The 23,058-nt window shown below is 40.0% G+C and overlaps 1 protein-coding gene across 2 annotated transcripts in view; it reads left to right on the top strand.

The window, feature by feature from the left end:
* Positions 1 to 23,058, top strand: part of CDH20 (cadherin 20) — a 245,403-nt gene that overhangs the window by 185,569 nt on the left and 36,776 nt on the right. For both annotated transcript variants that reach the window (XM_060173965.1, XM_060173964.1), the window contains exons 3-6: positions 9,879 to 10,173; positions 11,783 to 11,902; positions 14,288 to 14,455; positions 20,072 to 20,259. In XM_060173965.1, coding sequence (XP_060029948.1) covers positions 9,879 to 10,173; positions 11,783 to 11,902; positions 14,288 to 14,455; positions 20,072 to 20,259 — 771 coding nt within the window. The remainder of the gene's footprint in view (positions 1 to 9,878; positions 10,174 to 11,782; positions 11,903 to 14,287; positions 14,456 to 20,071; positions 20,260 to 23,058) is intronic.

Raw genomic sequence — 23,058 nt, forward strand, 5'->3', positions numbered from 1 at the left:
GAGACAATCAATGAATATATTTATAAACTTTATACTTCAATTCCCTTGACTTACTTATCATCATTTCATTTTTAATCCTGGATTTCTCTTGTGTTTACTTTGTTTGGATGTTAATCAGAGATCATTTTGTGAAAGCAACTGAGAGAAAATGGGAAGCAAGGAACTAATTAGAAAATAAATAATTCATTCAAACAATAAATTCAACACTTATTTAGCACAGAAGCTAAGAGTATGGGTTTCTAAGGCAAACATATCTGAGTTCAAAATCTAAGTGACTATGGGCCAGTCACTAAGCCCCATTAGCCCATATCCACAATTGCCCGGTAAGATTAATAAGAGAACTATTATTTCTTAAGAGTTGTCTACATATGATTTTCCCTCAATGCCTATTCATTTCTTAGTCCACTTATCTGACTCCCTCCATTCTCAAGGTTTATTAATTTGAATTTACTTATTTTCTTATATTTATGAGAGAACAGATCAAAGCCCTGCTCAGCTGTGCCTTCTAGTGGCTACAGGGATTGAACCTGGAATCTCGGGTTCTCCAGTTGTGCCAATCAAAGACTGTAGCACACTGAGTTGTCTCTGCACCCTTCTATTTTATTGAGACAATTCTGTTCTACATGACCATTGTTTCAGGGGGACAATTTCACACCTCCTCCTCGAAATTTGCATTAACACCTCAGCCACCATCAAAGCACCTACCTTTTTCCTCCAAAGGGTTCTGGTCCCCTTTCTCCTTATTAATGCCTCTCTCCCACTTAGGAATCTTACATCTGCAGATATAGACCTAAGAGTTTATTCACATTTCACTTTCTCTGTTCTCTTGCTTTGTCTCTTATGTCACACATATGTGTGAGATCCTCCAATATGTTTTTTCCCCATCTGGTTTGTTTTAGTTCAGCATGATCTTCTGCAGTCCCATGCATACTGGATCAGGAGGCAAGACTTCATCTTCTCTTATAACTGAATATGTTAGAACTTCGGTCCCTATCACTTTACTAAAATGATTTCAGTGCTCCTCAGAACCTACCTCCTACAAAATCAACCTCTTCCTTCTGTGGAACCACCCAATGGCACTTGTGGACACTGCTAATCAGTCTTTCCTTCTGGACTCGATTCCCTCTCTCAGCTTCATGATTTCCATAACTACGCCTTTCCCACCCCCTTCTCAGTCTCTGCATGTATTCTTCCAGAACAACAACAACAACAAAAAGTGGCAAATGTCCACTCATTCGCTGGGTGAATTTGCCATTCCTCAGGTTTTAAACAACACTTCTAAACCACTCAGCCCAAAACCTCCATCCAACTAAGTTCACTCAGATCATTCCTCTGAGCTTTGGAGTTATAAGTGGTACCATGTATGTGATAGCTCTACACGCATGACTCACGGAACCCCCAAATGAAGCATGTCTGAGAAGGAACTCATTTTTCCTGCCAAACCTAGTGGAACCCCATCTTTCCATCTAGTGGACACCCGTTCCTAAAACAAGAGACCTGGTAATAATCCCTTCCTTTCTCCTGCCCCAATGATTCTGTTAGTCCTGGTCTAGAAATATATTTCAAATCCTTCATTTCTCTCACCTATCTCCTTCCATAATTTCTGACCTATGCAATTAATTACCCAAACTCTGAGCCAGAGTCTTTGCTAGTTCCTATATGTTCTTCCGATCTGTTAAACTTTGTAAGGATCTTTTTAGTTTTAAGTCCAATCATGCTACTCTATTCACATCCTTCAATGTCTTTATTGTACTCTGAATCATCCAAATCTTCCCCACTCCTGCATGTGTGTGTGCATGTGTGCGTGTGTGTACACTCACAGAGTTTACAGGGCCACTCCTTCGTACTTGCCTGTCTTCTAACGTTCCACCACGCCACATGCTTTTTTCTTTCTTCCTGTTCTAGGGATATAGACTTCTTACTGTCAACTCCTAAAATGTGCCCAACTTTGCCTTATTGTTGCTCCCCAATGAAGTGCCCTGCCCCAGGCTTCTCTCATGGTTGCCGCCTCCTCATCCCGTAGAGCTCACTTAGAAGCTAGGCCTTCCTTGACTGTTCTATGAGGAACATTCTTCCATCAAACTCTTACTGGCACTATTTTTTACAGATCTAATCATAACCTACAGTATTTACTTATTTACTACTTTCATGAATGTTTGATGAAGTCCTGGACTAGACTGCAGGCTCACCAAGAGCAAAGATGTGGCTTCCGTTTTATCCTCAAGGCCTGACATAACACATGTGACACAGAAATCCACTCGTGGCATAGTAAGAATAGGGCTTTGTGTAGTATCTGGTCCAGAGTGGGCTCTAAGTACTCTTAGCCCGTAGTAGAAGCACCAGCAATGGGTAGTATGTGGAGTTCATCATGGAGCTTGGGCAGCTCAGTAATGCACAATAACTGTAGTTGAAAATCTCTCAGCCTCAAAACTTGAGCTTTTTTTTTTTTTCATTCCTTCCTTCCCTCTCCTCCTTCCTTCATGTACCATAGCTGGTCAATATTCCCATGCCAGTTTCTCTTAGATTTGCCTCTTCCTCCCTAGGCTCTGTAAAGACACAGCCTCTGTTCCTCATGTTTAGATGAACAGGCAGGAGCTGCCAGTCTCCAAGAAGGCAGAATCTTCCTATGCCTGCTCCCCAGGGCTTAGGACATTCACCTCCTTCAACCACCCTTTTCATCACATCACTTCCATGATTAAAAGAGCTCTGTCACTCTGCAGTGCTCATCACAGCTCTTAGCATAGAGTTCAAGGACTTCCAGAAAGTGAAGCCTGCCCCTTTACCCACTCCTTTCCTACAGTGTCTTAAATCAAGTCCAGAGCCTAGTCAAGCTGGATGTCTTCACAGGGACTAACATATATGCTGCCTTTGCCCCAACCTCAGACTTGTATGCATGAAAATGCACCAGACATGCTTTATCTTGTCCCTGTTAAAGAATCTCCACACACTTCCATGCCTCAACTTATAAGCCACTTCCATTATGAACCGATTTCCCATCTATTCATACTTCCAAAGTCATCTAGCTCCTCCATATCTGTAAATTACCTCTTGAGGTAGATATGCAGATACTACTCAAATACATCTAAGAGAATACATCTGTATTCAGTAAAATTGTTGTGTGTCTTCTCAACTGAGAGCTCACCCGTCTCCTTTCAAGTGTAGAAATAGAATTGTTGCACCTGTTATCCCTGATTATCCAGCACAGTCTTGGGCACAGAGAAATGCAGAAGGTAGAGAAGGTAGGGAATCTCACATTTTACTGGGCTACTGTGGAGCAGTGTGGCAACTACATTCACATACAGAAAGTCATTTCAGTCTACGGACATACCACCCTGAACATGGGTGATCTCATCTGATCTCAGAAGCTAAGCAGGGTTGGGCCTAGTCAATACTTGGATGGGAGAAAGTCATTTCATCGTAACTATGCCCTGAGGTTAAGTCTAACTCACTGCTTTTAGATAATGGCCTAGAGAACTTGGCTCTCGGAAGTTCTGTTTTCTGTCCATAGAAGGCACGGGATGTAAATACACACTGAAACACTGAAATCTGATAGTGAAACCCGGGGCTTCCTTTTAGGAAGCCTGACATGTGACCCTGACTTTCCAATCAACCCTCAAGATACATGGAAGTCAGTGGGGGTCCAGGAATTTAACCTACTCGGAATACTTCCTGACATGGGGAGTACTTAGTTGTGTAATACCCTCTACTTCTCATTGCTGTCAGCTTTTGCTAATTATTCCCACCCAGGACACAGGAAGTTTACGCATCCAACAGTCATCTTATCCAACCAACACTCAGACAAACAGTGACAGCTTAGACCCTAAACTGGAGTATTTACATGAAGAAGACAAGTGTATACTCACTTTCCCTGTTGACTTATCTTTAGAAGAAAATTTGCCCACCTTTCATTCTCTTTCCCCCAGAAGTATTCAGTCTTCACTTTGAACTCTGCTGGAAGACTTTGTTTCGAGAGCTGGTGTGAGTATTTAGTTATTTTAGGAAGGGGTATGACAACAATTATAAGCTATAATTGATGTGGCCTTACAAAACCGCAGAGACTAGGGACTGGGTGGTATAAAAGCTGGATGATATTGACAAATGAAATGAGGGGGGTGCTGACACTAGTCAACTGCTCCCATCCTGCTGAGCTCAACATCTACATGGAAGCTAGCTGTCTACTCACCCACTGTAAACACTGTGCTATCTGAGCACTGTAAAGAGGACAGAGAGAGTGAAAAGCACCCTTGTTACCGAAATCCTAGATCAGCTAAGATTCCTCACATCTGCATGTATGTCCCATCATTCACTACTCCTTCAGCTGAAGATCTCACAGGCGAGAGAACTGTTAGGTTAAGTCATCTATCAGCCTGTCTTATTCTGCTGAGAAGATCTGAGGAGGAAAAAATATTCTCCCACTATATACATAGCTACAGGCTGCCAGCTCTGCTCCAAAAGCTTTTTACCTTCTTCCTAGTAGCTGGTACTCAGTCAGTGTGAGCCTAATTAAATATGGATAAATATAAAGCACATTTTTATTACACTGCCAACTTGCTGAGTGACATAGAAAAAAGCTGTTAATGTCTCTCTTCTCTGCAATTTTCACAACCAGATGTGTATTCTCTGGCTGGCAAACCCTTAGTGTGCATTGCTGTGCTGGATATAAATTAGTCTCTCAGCTCTCTGTTTACCTTTCCAGACTCCACTTAGTGAAGCTAGAGCCAGGACTCTGCAAGCTTAAGTTTTTCCTCCTCCAACCATCTCCCCCTTTAGAGTAGAGAGAAAATCAAGAGCCAAGGAGAAAGGGAAGGACTTGTTCCTTTTACTCAGCCAGCAGGGGCGAGGGAGTCTATTTTTTTTTTCTTTTTTTGTGGGAGGGGTTGTTTGTTCAGTTGTTTTTTGTTTGCTTGCTTTCTGTTTTTACCAGAGCACTGATCAACTCTGGCTTATGGTGGTGTGGGGGATTGAACCTGGGAATTCAGAGCCTCGGGAATCAAAGTCTCTTTGCATAACCATTATGCTATCTACCCCTGAGTTTTTGGTTCTTTTTTAAAATTTTGACTTATTGTTTCATAGTACTGAGAGAAATCGAGGTAGAGGGAGAAAGAGAAATACCTGCAGCTCTGCTTCACTGCCTGTAACAGAAGCACTCAAATGGGTGTGTCACCACCCAGACCCTGGCTTTTTATTCTTTTCACAATCTCACAGAAATCTTATCAGATCCCCCCACAGAGAATTCACAGAATTATCAACACCAGAGGATGACACCCCTTCTCAAGCCTGTCTCTCATTTCTGCATGAGAGTGGTACTAAGAGGATCCTCACTTAAGCTTCTAGCCCCCCCCCAGAACCCCCTTTTTCTGAGGACTTAAGCCTGCCTCCTCCCAACATTTAGATGTGAAAAGCCCCCATCTCTGTCCTCTCTATACCCAGCCAGAAAGACACAGATACCTAGGCTTACTCTCTCCAACAACACAGTATTCCATTTTGCTTTTTCAGACCTCTATGCTAAATTCTCAGCAAAAAAAATAATAATAATAACTAGTGGAGGTTTTATTCCCCGAGTAGATTCTGAAGTGATATAATTATAGTCCTCAGAAATCTCTTCTGCGTAAGCAGATGCTGGCTCCTTCCATCACAGCTGATGTTCTTCCCGTTCATCAGCGACCCTTCCTCTGGTCAATCCTCACTCTCCCATTCCCTAGCATGAACACATACACAGACGTGTGCATGTGCACACAGACACACACTCATCAACTACTAAAGATGCTGACTAATAGCTCTTTTCAAACAGTGGTTATAAGGCTTCAAAAGATACCTGAGCCATAAACTTACACCTTAAACCATTCTTTCAACAACGTTTTATCATGAGCTTTTACCATGTGAGGACCCATGCTAAGATGGACTCTACATGGTTTCAGCCTTCAGGGAATTCACATTCTAGACAATTTCTCAAGATCTTCTCTGAATACAGATGAAAACTAAGATAACAGAGCTGACAGTTCCACTATCTGCCAGCTAGACAAGAACCAGAACCTCCTCTTTGGCGGCAATGACTTTTATGTTGAGTTTCTGTTACAGATGAAGCATTTTCCCTGGGTAGAGCAACCAAACTTGGCCTATACTGAAAACAAGTATGCTTCATTTCTGAAAGTCCTTAATGGCACATCAGGAACAGAAAACCTCAAGACAGTCAGGGTATTTTACCTCAGCTGCTGTTCTTTCCTCCCTCCCACACCTGCCTTAGCCTAAACTAATTTACTACATCCTAAATGAAAAACACATGCCATATGCCTTAAAATCATATATTTAAGAGTCAACAAGATAGCCCACCTGGACTGTGCACCTGCTTTGCCATGCACACTTCCAGGTTCAAGTGCAGCCCCACTGCCATGAAGAAAGCTTTGGTACTATAGTCTCAGTCTCCATCTCTCTCACTCTCTCTCTCTCTCTCTCTCTCTCTCTCTCTCTCTCTCTCCCTCCCTCCCTGTATGTGTGTGTGTGTCGTCGTCATCATCATCATCATCGTCATCATCATTGTCATCGTCACTGGGACTTCACCAGTCTACACCAAGATTTACAGATAAAAAGAGCAAGATACTATAGCACCAATGCTTACTTTAGTGCAGTGGGGTCCAGACATGAACCTAGTTATGCCCATAACCAAGCAAGCACACTATCCAAGCAAGCTATCTTGCCAGTCCCCTGGCTCTCTTCCTATCTGAGAAACTCTACTTGGAACAGTGTAACCTCAACAATGACAAAAAACACACACACATATTTTGCATACAAAACACACACTTTTTTATTTTAAAAATCCTGAGGTCCTTGCTTTCTTTCTCTCAATTTCATTCACTTCTTGGAAACTCAGCTCCAAATGGAAAGGATTTTCATTTCTCTGTGGCGAGGTCTGAATAAACTGGCTTCCTCTACATAATAAGAGCTGGGCACCTCTGCTTTTTTAACAGTGTAAATAAAATAACTGAATTTCAGGAAAAAAATACTGTATGCAGAACAAAAAAATATGAGAACTTCATATTCTAAATATAATTCTTTAAGTAGAAGAAAAAAAAGGCATGAAGCTAGTTTTTTGGTCAATTTTATTCTCTTATTTCCTGTCTCTAGATAAGACACAGCTAAATTCCTCTAGGCAGAAAAACTGCTGCCTGTGTGATCTGGCCAGGAGTCAATTTGAGATCAGCTTCAAGCCAGCTCTAACCTCCAACTCCATCCTTGTCTGAGGATGTTGTGAATACATTTTCAGGTGTCTCCTTGGTGTCCGTGCCACTTAATCCTCAGAGTAATGCTGTCCCAGCAATGCTTCAGGCAGCCTTCTGCCTAACAAAAGAGCCTACAGATTGCTTTGCCTTTGCTGCTGCACTCATGGAGGCTCAAAGGGGAGCAGAGAAGAGCTGGGCATGTTAATGCCCATTTCTCTATGCACGTACATCATATCATCACCATAATTGGCTCCATTTATAGTCTTCCTATTTTAAGAATGACAGTGTGCTCGGTGCTTTACATACATTAATTTCTAATGATGCTAACAACCTTCAGAATAAGACCTTGTGTCGCTCCCCATGTTTGTAACATGAGGGATTTGAGAGCTGTGCGAAATAATTTGCTGAGGACACCAACTTGTGACATAGTGTTCAGGTCAAACATATTCCACCACACACCTACTCCTAGTCTCAGCAGAGCACAGGCTATCTATATTATGAACCCAATGTCATGAACCTTATCACTGAACTACACAACATACCCACAATGCTGGCAGCATTAGAGACAGTGGTGGTTGAACAAATGTAATGGTTATTTCCATTAGAGAAAGGCTACTATAGGATAGCACAAGATTCCAGGGTTCTTGTTGTCCATAATCACTGTGAATATTTCAAGATACACTTATTTCTAGGCTTAATATAAAGATAATGCCCCTGGTTCTCCTTATATGAGTTACTACAAAGTAAACATGCAGGGAAATATTAGATAGGTAGATTAAAATCTTACCCCTCACTCCACCATCCATATAGATCTGAGTGATTCAGTTGTGAGCCCAAGAACCAGTTTTATCAGGAGGAAAGATACACTGATGCAAAGAATAATAACCAGCTGATAAATTCCATCTGACACCTGGAATAAGCAACTATAGTCCTACTATAGCCATTCTATATTTCAAGAATGGTGGCCATAGCCTATCAATCAAGCATGTTGATTTAGAGCAAATGCTTTTAAATTTTAAAATGTTTATGCCTGCTCATTTTCTTAATGGAAAGCTGGGGCTATCTGTATTAGATTGGTCCCCATTCCTACTTTGGAGACCTATACTTTCCAGAACTCCTATTTTTTATATACTTCCAATGAACAGAAATTTAAAAGACAATAGCCTATTCATAAACTGTGGGAAATGTGTACTTATTCACCAAGCTGCATGTATTTGCTCTCTTGTGCAAATATGCTCAGTGCATATTAATCCTTTGTAGAGATATTTTTTAAAAATCACTATTACTGATTTTGGTTTATGAAATTATAAGTTTTCAAGGGCATAGTTTCATGTGGCTACATGTACAACTCACTGCACCCACCACCAAAATTCCTGTACCTCCCTACCCTTCCTTCTGATTACTACTACAGTTCTCACAGAATCTAACAAATAGTTTGGATGTGTGTGTGTGTGTTTGCATGCATGTGTGTATGTAAATTTAATTGCTTTAGTTATCAATATTCTACATATAAATGTAGACATTCAGAGTCATCTTTCACGTCTTCCTTTACTTAATATATCACCTCCAGTGTCATCTATTTTGTCCCAAATGGTACAATGCTATCTTTTTATAAAGCTGAGTAGTGTTCCAATGAATAAAGATCCCATAATTTCTTTACCTGGTAGAGACAGACACTTTATTTTTTATTTGAACAATTAGTGACTTAATATTGATTTACAAAATTATAAGATAATAAGGATATAATTCCATACAGTTCCCACCACCAAAGTTCTGTGTCCCATTCAATCTACTGGATCTGCAGTAGTTCTTCAAGGTCACCAATATGGCCTAATTCTATAACTATCTATCTATATCTATGTATATATGTATTTCCCCCCAATTTTTCAATGGCCCTGCCTTCACTTCCTTTCTAATTCACCCTTACACCTATTACTACTTCCAAGTGTTTTTCCTATTTTCTTCTTCCAAGCGTTTTTCTGATTTTCTTCTTCTCTGATAAAAGAAACTGTACTAAGTTTTCTTTGGGGTTTTCCAGATTCACTTCCCTTTCGTCGATGTATAAAAATAAGATTCCTGGTGACCAACACTTTGGGTTTTAATGGAAAGTGGGTATAGAGCCCTTTAGTTTACTTGCCCTGTCATTTACTCCTCTGGGAATATGACTAAAATTCTTTTTGGGGTTCAGAAGGTGGGAGTTCTGGCTTCTGTAATTTTTTCTCCACTGGATATGGGAATTGGCAGATCAATCCATACCTCCAGCCTGTGTCTATCTTTCCCTAGTGGGGCAGAGCTCCGGAAGTTCCAGGAAGCACTGGTGAAGTCATCTGCCCAGGAAAGTCAGGATGGAATCATGGTAGCATCTGGAACTCGATGGCTGAAAAGTAGTAAGATGGAAAGCAGGACAAAATGTTTAATAAATAGGGACTATGATGCTGGAATAGAGCAGATGAAAATAGGGACCTCAGGGTGGAAGGAAGCTAGGAAATCTATTTTAGAATGTTCCTAGATGCCTACTAGACAAGACATTTTAAATGCTAGAGTGGTGGTGGGGAACCCTTCTGATTCAAAGGAGGCTAGAAATTTGGACCAAACTGAAAATCAACTTCTTTCAGACAACTGTGCATATCCATAATGAGATGTTGATGAATTTTCTCCCAGCTCCATTCAGACATGGACCGAGGTGATGGATCTATCAAATACATCCTCTCTGGAGAAGGTGCGGGCATTGTGTTCACCATTGATGACACCACGGGAGACATCCATGCCATTCAGAGGCTTGACCGGGAGGAAAGGTCTCAGTACACTTTAAGGGCACAGGCCCTAGACAGGCGGACAGGCAGGCCAATGGAACCAGAATCCGAGTTCATCATCAAAATCCAAGATATCAATGACAATGAGCCCAAGTTCCTGGATGGACCTTATGTAGCCACTGTGCCAGAAATGTCACCAGTGGGTAAGATGAAAATTTACTGATTCTCATCATCAGTGATTCCTCTACAGAAGATGTGCCTGCATATATACAGAGAAGGGGAGAGTGTATGAACCAGCAAAACAGAACCAAAAGTGTACAAAACAGAACCAAAAGTGGCAGCCAAGTTCAAAGTAAGGCAGGAAACTATTTAGACATTAGAATCAGTAGTGCCGATAATAATATTGTTTAATTATGATTCCTAAATTTAAATAAAGATGGGGAATCTGGAGATATCTCAGCAAGTAAAGTGAATGCCATACCATATATGAGGTCTTGGACTCAATCCGCAGGGCCTCATGGGAGCACCATGGGCAGCAACAAGAGACTTCATAAATGGTGGGGCAATGCTTTGATGTCTCTCCTTTATCTCCTCCCCTACAGTTTCTATCTTTCCCCACGCCCTCTCTGCTAAAATAAAAATTGGTGCAGGAGGCCTTGAGACAGCTCATCCAGTAAAGTGTACGCTTCACAGTGCATGAGGACCTAGGGTTCAAGTCGCTGGCACAATATGGGAGCACCATATGCGCAAAGGAAAGTGTCAAGAGTAGTAAAGCAGTGTAGAAGTGTCCCTACTTCTCTACGTCACTCCCTTTCTGTTTCTATCTGTGATTGAAAGAGGGAGAAACCCTTCATCCACTAGGAATGATGGAATAACATAGACAGAAAATCCTTTGAGGTCCCAGTCCCAATATATAAACAAACTAATTGATTAATTCTGGACCAGAAGGTAGCTCAAAGGTATCATGCATACGCAAGATCTTGGGTTCATCCCCTGGCATCACATAAAAAATTATGAAGGTGATAAATAGGAAAATGATAGATACAGATACTGTTTATCTGTAATGTATACTGTTTATAATGTAATGTATCTGAGGAGATACATTTCGGTATTATCAAAAGAGCAATGAAGGGGAGTCAAGCGGTAGCTCAGCGGGTTAAGCGCACATGGCACAAAGCCCAAGGACTGGCGGAAGAATCCTGGTTCAAGCCCCCAGCTCCCCACCTGCCAGGGAGTCGCTTCACAGGTGGTGAAGCCGGTCTGCAGGTATCTATCTTTCTCTCCCCCTCTCTCTTTTCCCCTCATTGCTCCATTTCTCTCTGTCCTATCCAACAACAAGGCATCGGTAACAACAACAATAATAACTACAACAACAATAAAAAACAAGGGCAACAAAGGGGAAAATAAATAAATAAATATAAAAAAATTTTTAAAAGAGCAACGAAGAACACAAAGACCATGCTGTCTTAGTTGGTTGGTAAGAATTTGAAACAGATAGAGAAAGATAATTGCAGAATGATTTCTAGGTTTGGAGGCTAAGTACCCAGGTCATTACAGATGTCATTTCCAGAGAGAACAAGTTTGGAAAAGAAATTAAGAACTGTATTATAGAAATGTTCATTTGAAGAGGTTAAAAAAAAAAACCAGATTTTGAAACAGAAATAACTTCTTTCCCTGCTAAAGAGGTTCAAGATAAGCATGACCTAGAGAAGTGTCCTGCCAAGGAAGCAGACATAAAATGCTACCCCTTCAGGGCTGCATCCAGCCTCCAGTAATTCAGTTTAACAACTTGCCATTATCTCTCTTCTCCAGGGACTTCTGTTATCCAAGTGACAGCCACGGATGCTGATGACCCAACCTATGGCAGCAGTGCCCGGGTGGTGTACAGCATTCTCCAGGGCCAGCCCTACTTTTCTGTGGACTCCAAAACAGGTAACTGGTGCAATAGTCAAGTCAGAGATGTTAGCTCTATTCCTGAAGAGTTTTGCTGCTACATATTCTAGATCCACTCTCCTTTCCTCTCCAGGGGATGTGTTAATCAATAAAGACTGTTGTGTTAGGATTAAGAGAGAAACAAGCACAACCCCACTGGGCAAGAGCAGCATGATGTTTAGACATGGTCCATCTATACAAAAGTACTTCCTTATAAGTCTTCAAAAAGCATATGGTTGCATTTATTCCTGGAGATTTAAGGTCTTTCGTCATTTAAAAAGAAGACCAGAGAAAACTGACACATAATCTGGACACACCAATGGAAGAACTGGAATCATTGATTCAGAAACTGCAAAGGACCTTAGGGGAATTATCCAGTCCATCACCCCATCACCAGCCACATATATGAGGAAACTGGGAGTCAAAGCCTAACCAAGCGCATTAGGTCACCTGATAGGTGGTGTGCTGGTCTTTGCACTGAACAAGGACAATGAGTGAGTGATGTAACAAACAATTCTTTTATGGGGGAAAGAGCACAATTGTATGGGATGCGCTTCCCACCACAAAAGACAGGTGCTCATTGGGAAATTTCAACAGGGAGGACGCTATTGAAGCTTGAATGGGTGAGGACAAATTTGGCAGAAAAAGAAACCAGAATAGCCAGACTTGGTCACTTTTTTTGTTTCTGTTTTCAGTTTTATCTAACAACTTTGATGATAGAATTTACATGTTTTATCTTTTAATATTTCACATTTTCAATTTTTAACTTGAACACTTTGACATTTGGCAGAGTAATTATTATGTTATTTCGCATTTGTGCCAGGTTTTCTCGCTTTTAAAATACTTCCATAAACACTGTCATATTTGAGCCTCCCAATAACATGGTGAACTTATGAAATATATGGAAGTTTTGTTGTTTCCATTTTACACAGAGAAAAACTGGAGAGTTAGAAGTTATTAGCAAAGCTCTAGAGCAAAGAAACTCACAGGCACAGAAGTAAAGTCCATGGAGAATGCTCATAGTCACCTCTTAATCTGAAAGAGGAAAAAAGTATATTTCCATTAGCAAACCAATAGAATTTTTTCCAAAAGTCCTAAGGGGAACCAGGCATTCATAAAATTATATCATAAAAGTAAAAAGTGAGAGAGTATATAAATTAGCACGAGGAAAAAGAAAAGTGATTGCAGTTAAAGACTTCCATAAAACAGTAACTTTAGCAATTCTACATAACTGGTGTGGGTGGGGGGAGAAGGGAGGAGTTGCCTAAAGGGAGGAAAAATACAGACAGGAAGAGTGTAATGCGTCCTTTATGTCCTCGAGGGAAATTCACATTATCTTGACAGCTCCTAGGGGCATCTTTAGTGTTAAGGTCAAAAATACAGGAAAAGATACTTATTGTTGCACCCATGGGGCACTTAACAAAAAGAGAATGCTGCAAATTTCACTCAGAATGTGTTACTCTAATGCAGTATATGCACTATAAGAGTAAGCAGGGGACAGGCTTGTGATTCCCTAGCCTTCCTTTTTCCTGCAAAAGGCCCGTTTAGCCACAAATTCAGCAGCAAGCTTTCAGTAAATAAGCTTTTAATCTTTGCCTGGCAAGTAAAGAGCTCAATTTTTTTTTTTTCAAGTTGAGGGGCTAACAGTAAGGCAAGACATTACCACAGTACATCCTTGCCAGGGTGAAAACAACACATTTCAATGGATCTCGATGTCGACCCTGCTTCTTAAATGAAACCCTGCCATCACTGCTATGCTGCCGCTTATTGTCTGGGCAAGTTCATCCCTTATGTGTGGTAAAAAATAATAAATAAATAACTCATAGAGCACTTTTCATATCCTAGCCCACAGAATGCAGTGAAGTACAGAGGTAAGCAGAACATAACAAATCAGAGGAAACAAAACAAAAGGAGAGTCAAATCAGAATTCGAACCATGCTTACAAGTGCTGGGGCAGCAGCAAGCGACAAATTCAGAGTAAGTTGCCTGAAGAAGAGTCATTCAGGACTGGCAGGACTCTGGGGCTGAAGAACCTATGAGGCAGTATTTCCCAGGCTCAAAGCCCCAGCTTACTTCAGTATGATCGATCTGATGAAGTCTCCTTGGACTAAGCTTTCCCGTCTGCCAGAGAACCATGCTGCCCCCTCCCGGTCTCTTGCAGTAATGTTGTCAAAGGAAAGGAGCTCTTTCATGGGGCTTGTTTACTTAAGTACCACACCGCTTGGGAATTATCATTCCAACTTCAAGTTTATAGCAGATGCGGTTTGCACCTCAGCTCTAGACATTGTGTGCAGAGTAGAAACCTAGAAACTGATCTTTAAATATGACTTGTGCTTTTTTTTTTTTTCAAAAAAAACCAAACCAAAAAGTGTTTCTGTCCTACAGGTGTAATTAGGACAGCACTCATGAACATGGACCGAGAAGCCAAAGAATACTATGAAGTGATTATCCAAGCCAAGGACATGGGAGGGCAGCTTGGAGGACTGGCTGGAACCACAACTGTCAACATCACCCTCTCAGATGTCAATGACAACCCGCCCCGCTTTCCCCAAAGTGAGTTCCTAGTCCCTGAGAGGACAGGTCACAAGCCACAGGCACACTGGATGCTGAGGTGCAAAAGAATAACCAGTCTGACTTCCTTGTGGATTCATGTATTATATTTACCATGCAGTAAACACCCGAGCCCCAATTTCCCATGCTGCTAAACCAAGCTTTCTTTTATCCTATGCCCCCACGAAATTAAATAATAAGAAGTAAGATTTCATGAGTAGGGGTGAAAGATAAAGTGGGCTGAACAATTGTAATAATATTTTTTTTGCCTTCACACCCCCACACCCCCTTACACACACACACACACACACACACACACACACAAACACTCTTTTCTTGCCCTATAAGGGGTTGCATCAAGAATCCATTAGGGCAAACAATGTCAAAAATTGTAGATCACAGTGGCCCATTTGGCCATCCTAATCAACTCATAGGTAGGTACTAAGCACCTGCTTTGTAAGAACAGTGAGTATTAGAGGCAGGAGCTGCTTGAAACCCAGCCCCTAATCCTTGAAAACTTGAAACTCAATCGAGGAGTACATATTCTATATTCACCCAAACTTAGCCAAGAAACCACACTTATCACATCAAGAAACCACACTTGGCCAATGCAAAAGTAGCCATCGCAGTAAACTGAGACGAATGACGGTGCAGAGACAGATGCAATTTCAACAGGGGAATGGAAACTATACAGGGTTTAATCTGACAGAAAAGAAAACAGTCCAGAAGGAGGAAACCATTCATTCATCCATTCATTCATCCACTCATTTAAAAAAGAATTTGTTGCAGTATCCAGACTTAAGCATAAGACTTAGAGCATTATATAAAAACAAATGAAATCTCTGCTCTCCTAGAGAACAACTGAATAAAAAGCCTGAATGTATGTGTGTGTGTGTGTGGATATATATATATATCTGGAAACAAAGTTACACTTCCTTAAACATCCTTAAAATGAAGATTTCCTTTTCACCATTTTAAATGTGTTATATTTCTAATGGGCATTGCTGAAAAGTTTTCTGAACATGAAAGAGGGACAGACAGAAAGCTTAATTTGATAGTCCTATATAAAATGGGTCAACAGTGGTAGAATCTACAGAAGACTCATTAGGAAGTGTTTAGTGTGGTCAGGTATAACGTGATAGAGCCTGAAGAGTGGAACGCAGCAAATATAAGAACACATGGACTTCTGCTTTCTGATTTTTTTTAACTAAGGGAGCCAAGGTGAACAGTGAAATCAGAGAGGACAATGAAGGTTTAAGTCTGGGTGACTATACAACTAATAGAAATAAAATATGTAAAACAGAACCAGTGACAAAGAAGAAGACAAATTCAGATTTTAATATGAAATGATAGCAGGACAATCAGACTGAATGCCCTCAAGGGAGGTGAAAATAGAGAACTATAACTACAAAGCAAAGATGTGAATTTGAGAACAAATGCCTAGCAGGAGTGGGAGCAGCAGACTCAAGTGCAGGTGAAAGACTAAACCAGGGAAGTGAGGTTGAAAAAGAAAACACTAATAACAAAGCTAAGTCCAATTATCAGCTGAATTGCTACCTGCAGAGCCAGTCAGGTAAAATGAACTATTTTACCTATGTAAATACAGGAAGAAAGCTCAAGTATGTGCACAGCTGGTATACACCAAAGTCTTCATGAGATTTCATTAAACAAAAAGGCAAGGCACTGGTAAGAAATCCACAAGTAGCTCAAGCAAGTAAGTGATTACACTGATTGCCTCTAAGTATAGAATAGTAACATACTGTGCAACAATTTATGAAATGCCGCATGGATTGGTCCCCACCCCTCCTTTTGTTTCTACCAGGAGTTTGCTGTGACTTCATGTGAGCACAGTTCCACCTCTCACAATGGACTCTATTCTTTGTTTTTTGTTGTTGTTGTTGTTGTTAGTTAGATAGTGAGAGGTAGAGAGGGAGAGAAAAACAGGAAAGAAAGACACTACAGCACTGCCCCACCACCATTTATGAAGCTTCCATTTTGCATGGAGCTCCCATGTGGTGGCTGGGGCCTTCAACTCAGGTCATCATCACACATGGTAAAGCCTGTGTCCTCCTGAGTGAGCTATCTCTCAGCACATCTGGATTTTTCTCTAGTTTTCCTCACTGCTGAGTTCCATCTTGGTTACTGCATGAATGGCTCCCTCTCTACACATTGTAGACTGGAGATTCTAGAATATTGTTGAACTAGCCTATTTGGCTCCTGGTATTTAAGAAGAAATGATGTCTCTGAGGAAAGCAGAAAGGGCAGAATTGTCATTACAAGCATTGAAGTCACTACAAATATTAATGAGGGGAAAAAATCCTAGGTGATGCAACAAAATAAAGTCATTCACTGACATGTTTAACATTGTTTTCCTTAAAGTCGTAGTTTCCAAGAGCCTATAGATAACACAGAGGAGTTACTGTATGTGCATCCTGACTGATTCTGAGAAAGTAGTAGCACCTCAAACATGGCAGTGTCACAACAGCATAACACATACAATAATGACTGTTAGTCCTGCTTCATGGGCGTTCTGAAGCAACAGTTTGCAAAAATTTGAATGATCAGTTTTCAAAATAATGACAAATCTGTTGACCCCATCAATCTGACCCATATATTCACATTTAGCACAGAAGCCTATGTGAGCACTGAGTTCCTGTCAGTCTGAGCCCACAGTCCATGCTCACAGCTGGAGACATTCTAGGCTGCACTCATTTCAGGATCAGTCCTTCAGAGAGTGGGGCAGTCCCTACCATTGCTACTTTATAGTGAAGACAAGGCCCTGCAGAGGCCCATAAGAGGGCTTATGATGGCATTCCAAATGGAAGTGACCAGTGATGATGAAGACAATGACCAGAGGGTTCTGAACTTAAATTCCATCAGGACCCAGAGACAGAAGAGGAAAAAACGACATTCAGAAGTGGCAGTGAGTGCAGGTTTAACTTGGAGGGTAGGAAAGAGAAGCACTATGGGAAAAAAAATGGGCAAATATATAAAAATATAGACATACAGTTATAGAAATAGTAGTCATCCAATGTCTATGACCACAGGAGGGCTACTGCATTTCCAGCAGTGGGAACGGTGTGGAATTATACCTCTGTTGTCCCATAATTTTGTAAATCAATATGAAGTCATAAATCACAAATAAAAAATAATGACAAATTCAAGATATTTAGAAAGTACATTTGATGCTGCAGAGAAGACAAAATGTAAATAAAAATATCTATCTTTAAGCATTCTTCGCAAGTTATCTCTAAGATGGCCATTCCTTTAAGTTTAAAATTTTATTACAGAATTGCTAGGTGTTGCACCTGGTTGACTGCACATGTTACAATGTGCAAGGACCTGGGTTTGAGCCCGTGGTCTCCACTTGCGAGCGTAAAGCTTTGCACGTGGTGAAGCAGTGCTGCAGGTGTCTGTCTCTTTCCCTGTCTCCCATTCCTTTTCCATTTCTCTATACAGTAAATAAATAAAGATAATAATTAAATATTTTTTTAAATTATGGAACTATGGTGGTTATTATAGAGAGTGTAGGGGGGAGCAGTGTGAGAACAGAACTCTGGTGGTGGGTATGAAAATATACATAAGTCACTATTAAATCACCAATAATTTTTTAATTCTCTAGATATTTCCCAATTTTATTTACTAAAAGTAAGTTTAGATTACCTCACTATACCATGAAACTGTTCTAACAGATATCTGCATGTTTTTAATTACCCGATTCTTTATTCTCAGAATTCCATTTTCCTTCCTTTTCACAAATAAAACCACGACTAGTTATGGGATGTTTACAAAATGGCATACCAACTATTTCACATTGAACAAGTTTTTCACCATCAATTCATTCAGATATAATGGAATATCAAGATATGTCAGGCAACTTATTTTTAGTACAATGTATCATGTGGAAATTGTATGTGTTTATTTAAACACATAATTTTCTCTTTTGGAGAAAACTGTAAACAGATACTTGTTTCCTCCTACCCCCAAAAAAGTTATGATGTAGTAAAGTCTAACCCATCAACAGCTTTGGAAATCAATGTAAAGAAATTATGAAATTCAAGTATCTGCCAGCTTAGTACAGACAACAGTAATTCCCTAGCTCATATTTGCAAAGAATAGTTGTCATTTCTTCTCTTGTGCTAGGGAGGGTGCTGTGAGCTGGCTGGGTGCTGTCAGCACTCCCAAACCTCTGTGAAAGTCGGGTCCTCACATCCTAGGCCTCCCTGTAGTTTGCAATGCGTATTAGAATAAAAGAGGCCATGTATATATTGAAAACCTGGCTGTGTGATTTTCTTTATTTAGTCAGTCACATTATGATTGACAAAATAATGAAGAACTTCAAAAATTTATCCCCAGAGTCGCTAAGTTAGCTAAGGTATAACTCATGGAGATGAAAATGAACTAAATTTAATTGTGCAGTCAAGACATCAAGTTGAGAAGGAGAACATTGTTATCTCCATGCTTCTTAGATCTGTGAGAATGAGTGGTGTATTCTATTCTGGAACAAGAGAACAGGAAACATCACAGGTGTCTCCATGAAGAGGCCACCAGTGGGCAGTTCCAGGTACAGAGGTACATTGATGGACTATACATGGAGTTAGGTAGCCTGCTCTACACAGCTATTCCTCCTTGATAGATGAGTGGTTGCACTCAAGTTGGGGAGATGGCTACAGACAAGGACACATGTTCACAGCCCGTGCCATGAAGGAAATTGTGGGCATTTGAAATGTGAGCAGTATAAATACGTACTTTCTGACCCCAGTAGTTTTCTTTACCTTCTTCAGAAGGGATTAATATGTGGAGATAGACAGTTCCTTTTTCAATTAGTTTTTGTTTTTTTATTTTACAAAATAACATGTCAAGAGGGGTTTAAATCCACACCGTTCCCACCACCAGAGTTCTGAATCTTCAGTCTGCCCACTGCAAGCCACCACAGTTCCCCTAAGGTTGTAGACACAGGCCAACCATCATCTCTACAACTATCTGTCCACATTTATACATAATTGCCTCCTTTATTCCCTGACTCAGTCCTCTCTTCCCCTCCACGCCACTCATGACAACATAACTACCTCCATATGTCCCTCTCCTTTTCCTTCTCTCTCTCTGGATGCTGATGGAGCTGGAGCTCAGAGCCCTCTTATCTTCATCCTGTCACTTCTCCCCCACTGGGAGTATGGATCAAGGTTGTTTTTGGGGTGCAGAAGGTAGGAGTTCTGGCTTCTGTAACTGCTTCTCCAATGAACGTGGGCATTGGCAGGTTGATCCATACCTCCAGTCTGTTTCTAGAGATAGATACTTCCTTAGGGTAGACCAGAAGGCTAGAAAGCAAGTACTTCCTATGCTTCTGAAAGAAGATTCACTGACATAGGAAATATGTTTGTTTTTGTTCCATCCTCCACTTAAAACAAGCAAGTTTGGCACCTTCTTATAAAATGTCCAGTATAGGCTCTGATTTACCGAATATGGTCTGCACAGCCTCTTTGATCTTAGTTTTCCATCTGTAAAACTAAAATTTTAACTGTTGAGAGTCATATTTTTGCCTGACGTGATGCTCTAATGATGAGGAAGCTTTTACAGGGGCAGATTAGCAAGAATGGCTGTGCTGACCTTTCTTCACAGAACATTATCAGATGAGTGTGCTGGAATCAGCTCCAGTTAGCTCTACCGTGGGAAGGGTGTTTGCCAAGGACTTGGATGAAGGAATCAACGCAGAAATGAAGTACACTATTGTGGATGGAGACGGTGCTGATGCCTTTGATATTCACACAGATCCCAATTTCCAAGTCGGCATCATAACAGTCAAGAAGGTAATTCAACTCTGCTTTTCTCAAATTGTTATAATGGAGATTTTGAATGTATGTGAGATGTTAGGAAAAGCTAATGTATAATTGGTATTTATTGCTTTAAACCCTCTGACAAGTGTTCTGTCTTATAACTGAAAAAAGTATATACCTTAGTTCTTTTTTGCTTACATGTAAACACTATGATGTATATGTAAATACAAGGAAACACATTTACAGTACAGTAAGGGTCATCATTTTAATGAAAGGGTATTAGATTGTGATTTAAAAAATATAACTGTCATTTATATGACTGAATCACTATTTCGTCACTTAAAACTATTATAATTATCTAATGATGTTAATGACTTGATCAATAGTTGCACTTCAATGACATCTACTTTTACCATAGTGTGCCATAAATATCAATAAAACAAGCCATCTAACTTATGAATCAATAAATGATACCCAAGGAGTTCTGGCTGCTACTTGAAGATACACAGATGCTCATTAGATTTGCAAAAAGCTTTGTCTAACCTACCTACTGAGTGGTGTTATCATTTAAACTTCTTTGCTTCACCATTTGTCAAGTTTTGTGAATGTAAGCCATCAGTCCTTTCACATAATGCACACATGGGTCTACTTAGCTGAGAGATGAGAGATATTTTAAAATTGAAATTTAAAAAAGAAAGAAGAAACCTGCAGGGCAGTGAAAATCTCACTTGGCTAGTATACTGCTTTGCTATGCGCATGATCCCAGTCCAAGCCTGGTCCCACGGCACTGAAGGAAGCTTTGATACTGTGCTTTCTTTCACCCCCCCCTTCCTTCTCTCTCTCTCTCCCTCTTTATGTTAAGTGAGGTAAGCCAAAAAAAGTAAGACAAATACTGCATGTTCCTAATTATAGGTAGAATTTAGGAAGTAAGAGCAGGAAAAGGGAACACAGAGCAAAACTTGAACTGGGTGGAGTGCACTGAACCAAAGCAAAAGATTCTGGAGAAAGAGGAGATGAGGAGTGGGGAGTGAAGAGAGCCTTGAGGTCTTGGTGTATGATAATGAGAAAAGGCGTAAGTTGGCCTTTTTCTGCAGACATTTAAGGAGGAGATGAGAAACTTTACCCATGTGTCAACAAATACACTGTAAACCATTAATCCCCCAATACAATGAAAAAATAAATAAATCTTAAAAATAGCCTTTAAGATAAATAATAAAATAAGATGATGGAGCTTGTGGCAGTAGGAGACAGGCAAGTGCCAGATGAGCACAATCATATGTGGGGTTTAGAAATCAAGTAAAAGAAAAAGACAGGGTGAAACATTAAACCTTTGATCAATTTCAGCAGATCTGAGACTACCAGAGAGAGAGGAGAGAGTAAAAGTGGACTGGAGGCCAGTGCCCTACACTGACACAAGACGGCATTTTGATGGTGGGCAAAGTAATCTGGCACATACTTTGGGAATATATAACACTGCAATACTGAGGAAACAATAGTACTATAAAATAGCATTTCCTCAATAAAAGCTAGATAAATTTAAATAAAATATTTAAAAGAGATTTTTGGGATTCTCAATATACTTTAAAATTTATTTTATACTTAATATAAACAATAATGCTAAATAATTATAAATAATAACATTAATCAATAAAAACTTATTAGAACATAGCTCAGACTCTATTATGAGCCATTCATTTAGAAGCTATTAACTGTTACAATTTTGTGTCTGAAACAAACCTCAAAATGTTATTTCTCCAACTCCTTTATCTATCATTTTTTCACTATAATTACTAAAACTGTATTCTGGCTTAAATCAAAATATGTATCAATTTTTCCAAGATTATTTGGATTTCTTCTTCTGAACATATAAGGTACCAAAAAATGAAATTAAGAAAGAGGTCAGTAAGTCAGGTAAATGAACAAGTAAAATAGAATAAATACTTTAGAGACTACTGACTTCTCAATCTATACCTTTGGAACAACATTCATTCAGGTGTCTAGCCCACACTCCTCTTTCCTATTCTGTCATTAATAATGTCATATAAAATTGAAACAAAAGTTCTCTTTTGATTTATTTTCTTTGGGGTCTATTATTTATCTAAAAAACACATACTTTTTTCAAAAAGAGATATTAAATTTTATTAACAGAACTGGGTCTTCAAAAAACCACACTGATTACTTACCTACTCTATCCCCTGGGTCTTTTTTGACTTTTAGTAATCAATTGATTGATTTTCAGTCTCTTAAATGTTTAAAAGATAACCTGATGAGAAGACAGTAGAAACAGCATGGGAGTTCTCCATAGTCAACATGTAGCTACCAAGGATGGCAGATAAAGCATTAAAATCAGTTGCTTGACTGACTGCTTGGTTGATCAGTTAACAACAAACTGAGTAAGACAGCTGCCTAGCTTGTAACATGGAGTGTTCACTCCAAAAATCACTTTGGATTCACAGACAAAACTAGAGTGAATTTGCAAAGACCACTGGAAACTCAGAGAAGTCATACATGCAGAGAAGCAAAGTAGCTTTTCACTACAGAAACGAGGAATCAAAGAGTCCTGAATGAATGACTTTAAGATTCCAGTGCAGAACTGGGACTCCAAGTCCTCCTCAGCTTATAGGGCTGTTCTGTGGGAGGAACAGGGAGGAATACCCAAGCCAAGGGGCACCACAGTCCAGACAGCCTGGTCTGTAAGTTTGACATACAGCATAGGAGATTTTGGGATATGGACTGCACTGGATGGTCACTAGTAGGGTGGTATGCCTGGAACTTCATTGGAAAGTACCAGGTTTAAGTTCAACCATATGTGATACTAGAACTCAAACTCCA

Source organism: Erinaceus europaeus, chromosome 15 (assembly GCF_950295315.1).
Source record: "Erinaceus europaeus chromosome 15, mEriEur2.1, whole genome shotgun sequence".
NCBI classification, from domain to species: domain Eukaryota; kingdom Metazoa; phylum Chordata; class Mammalia; order Eulipotyphla; family Erinaceidae; genus Erinaceus; species Erinaceus europaeus.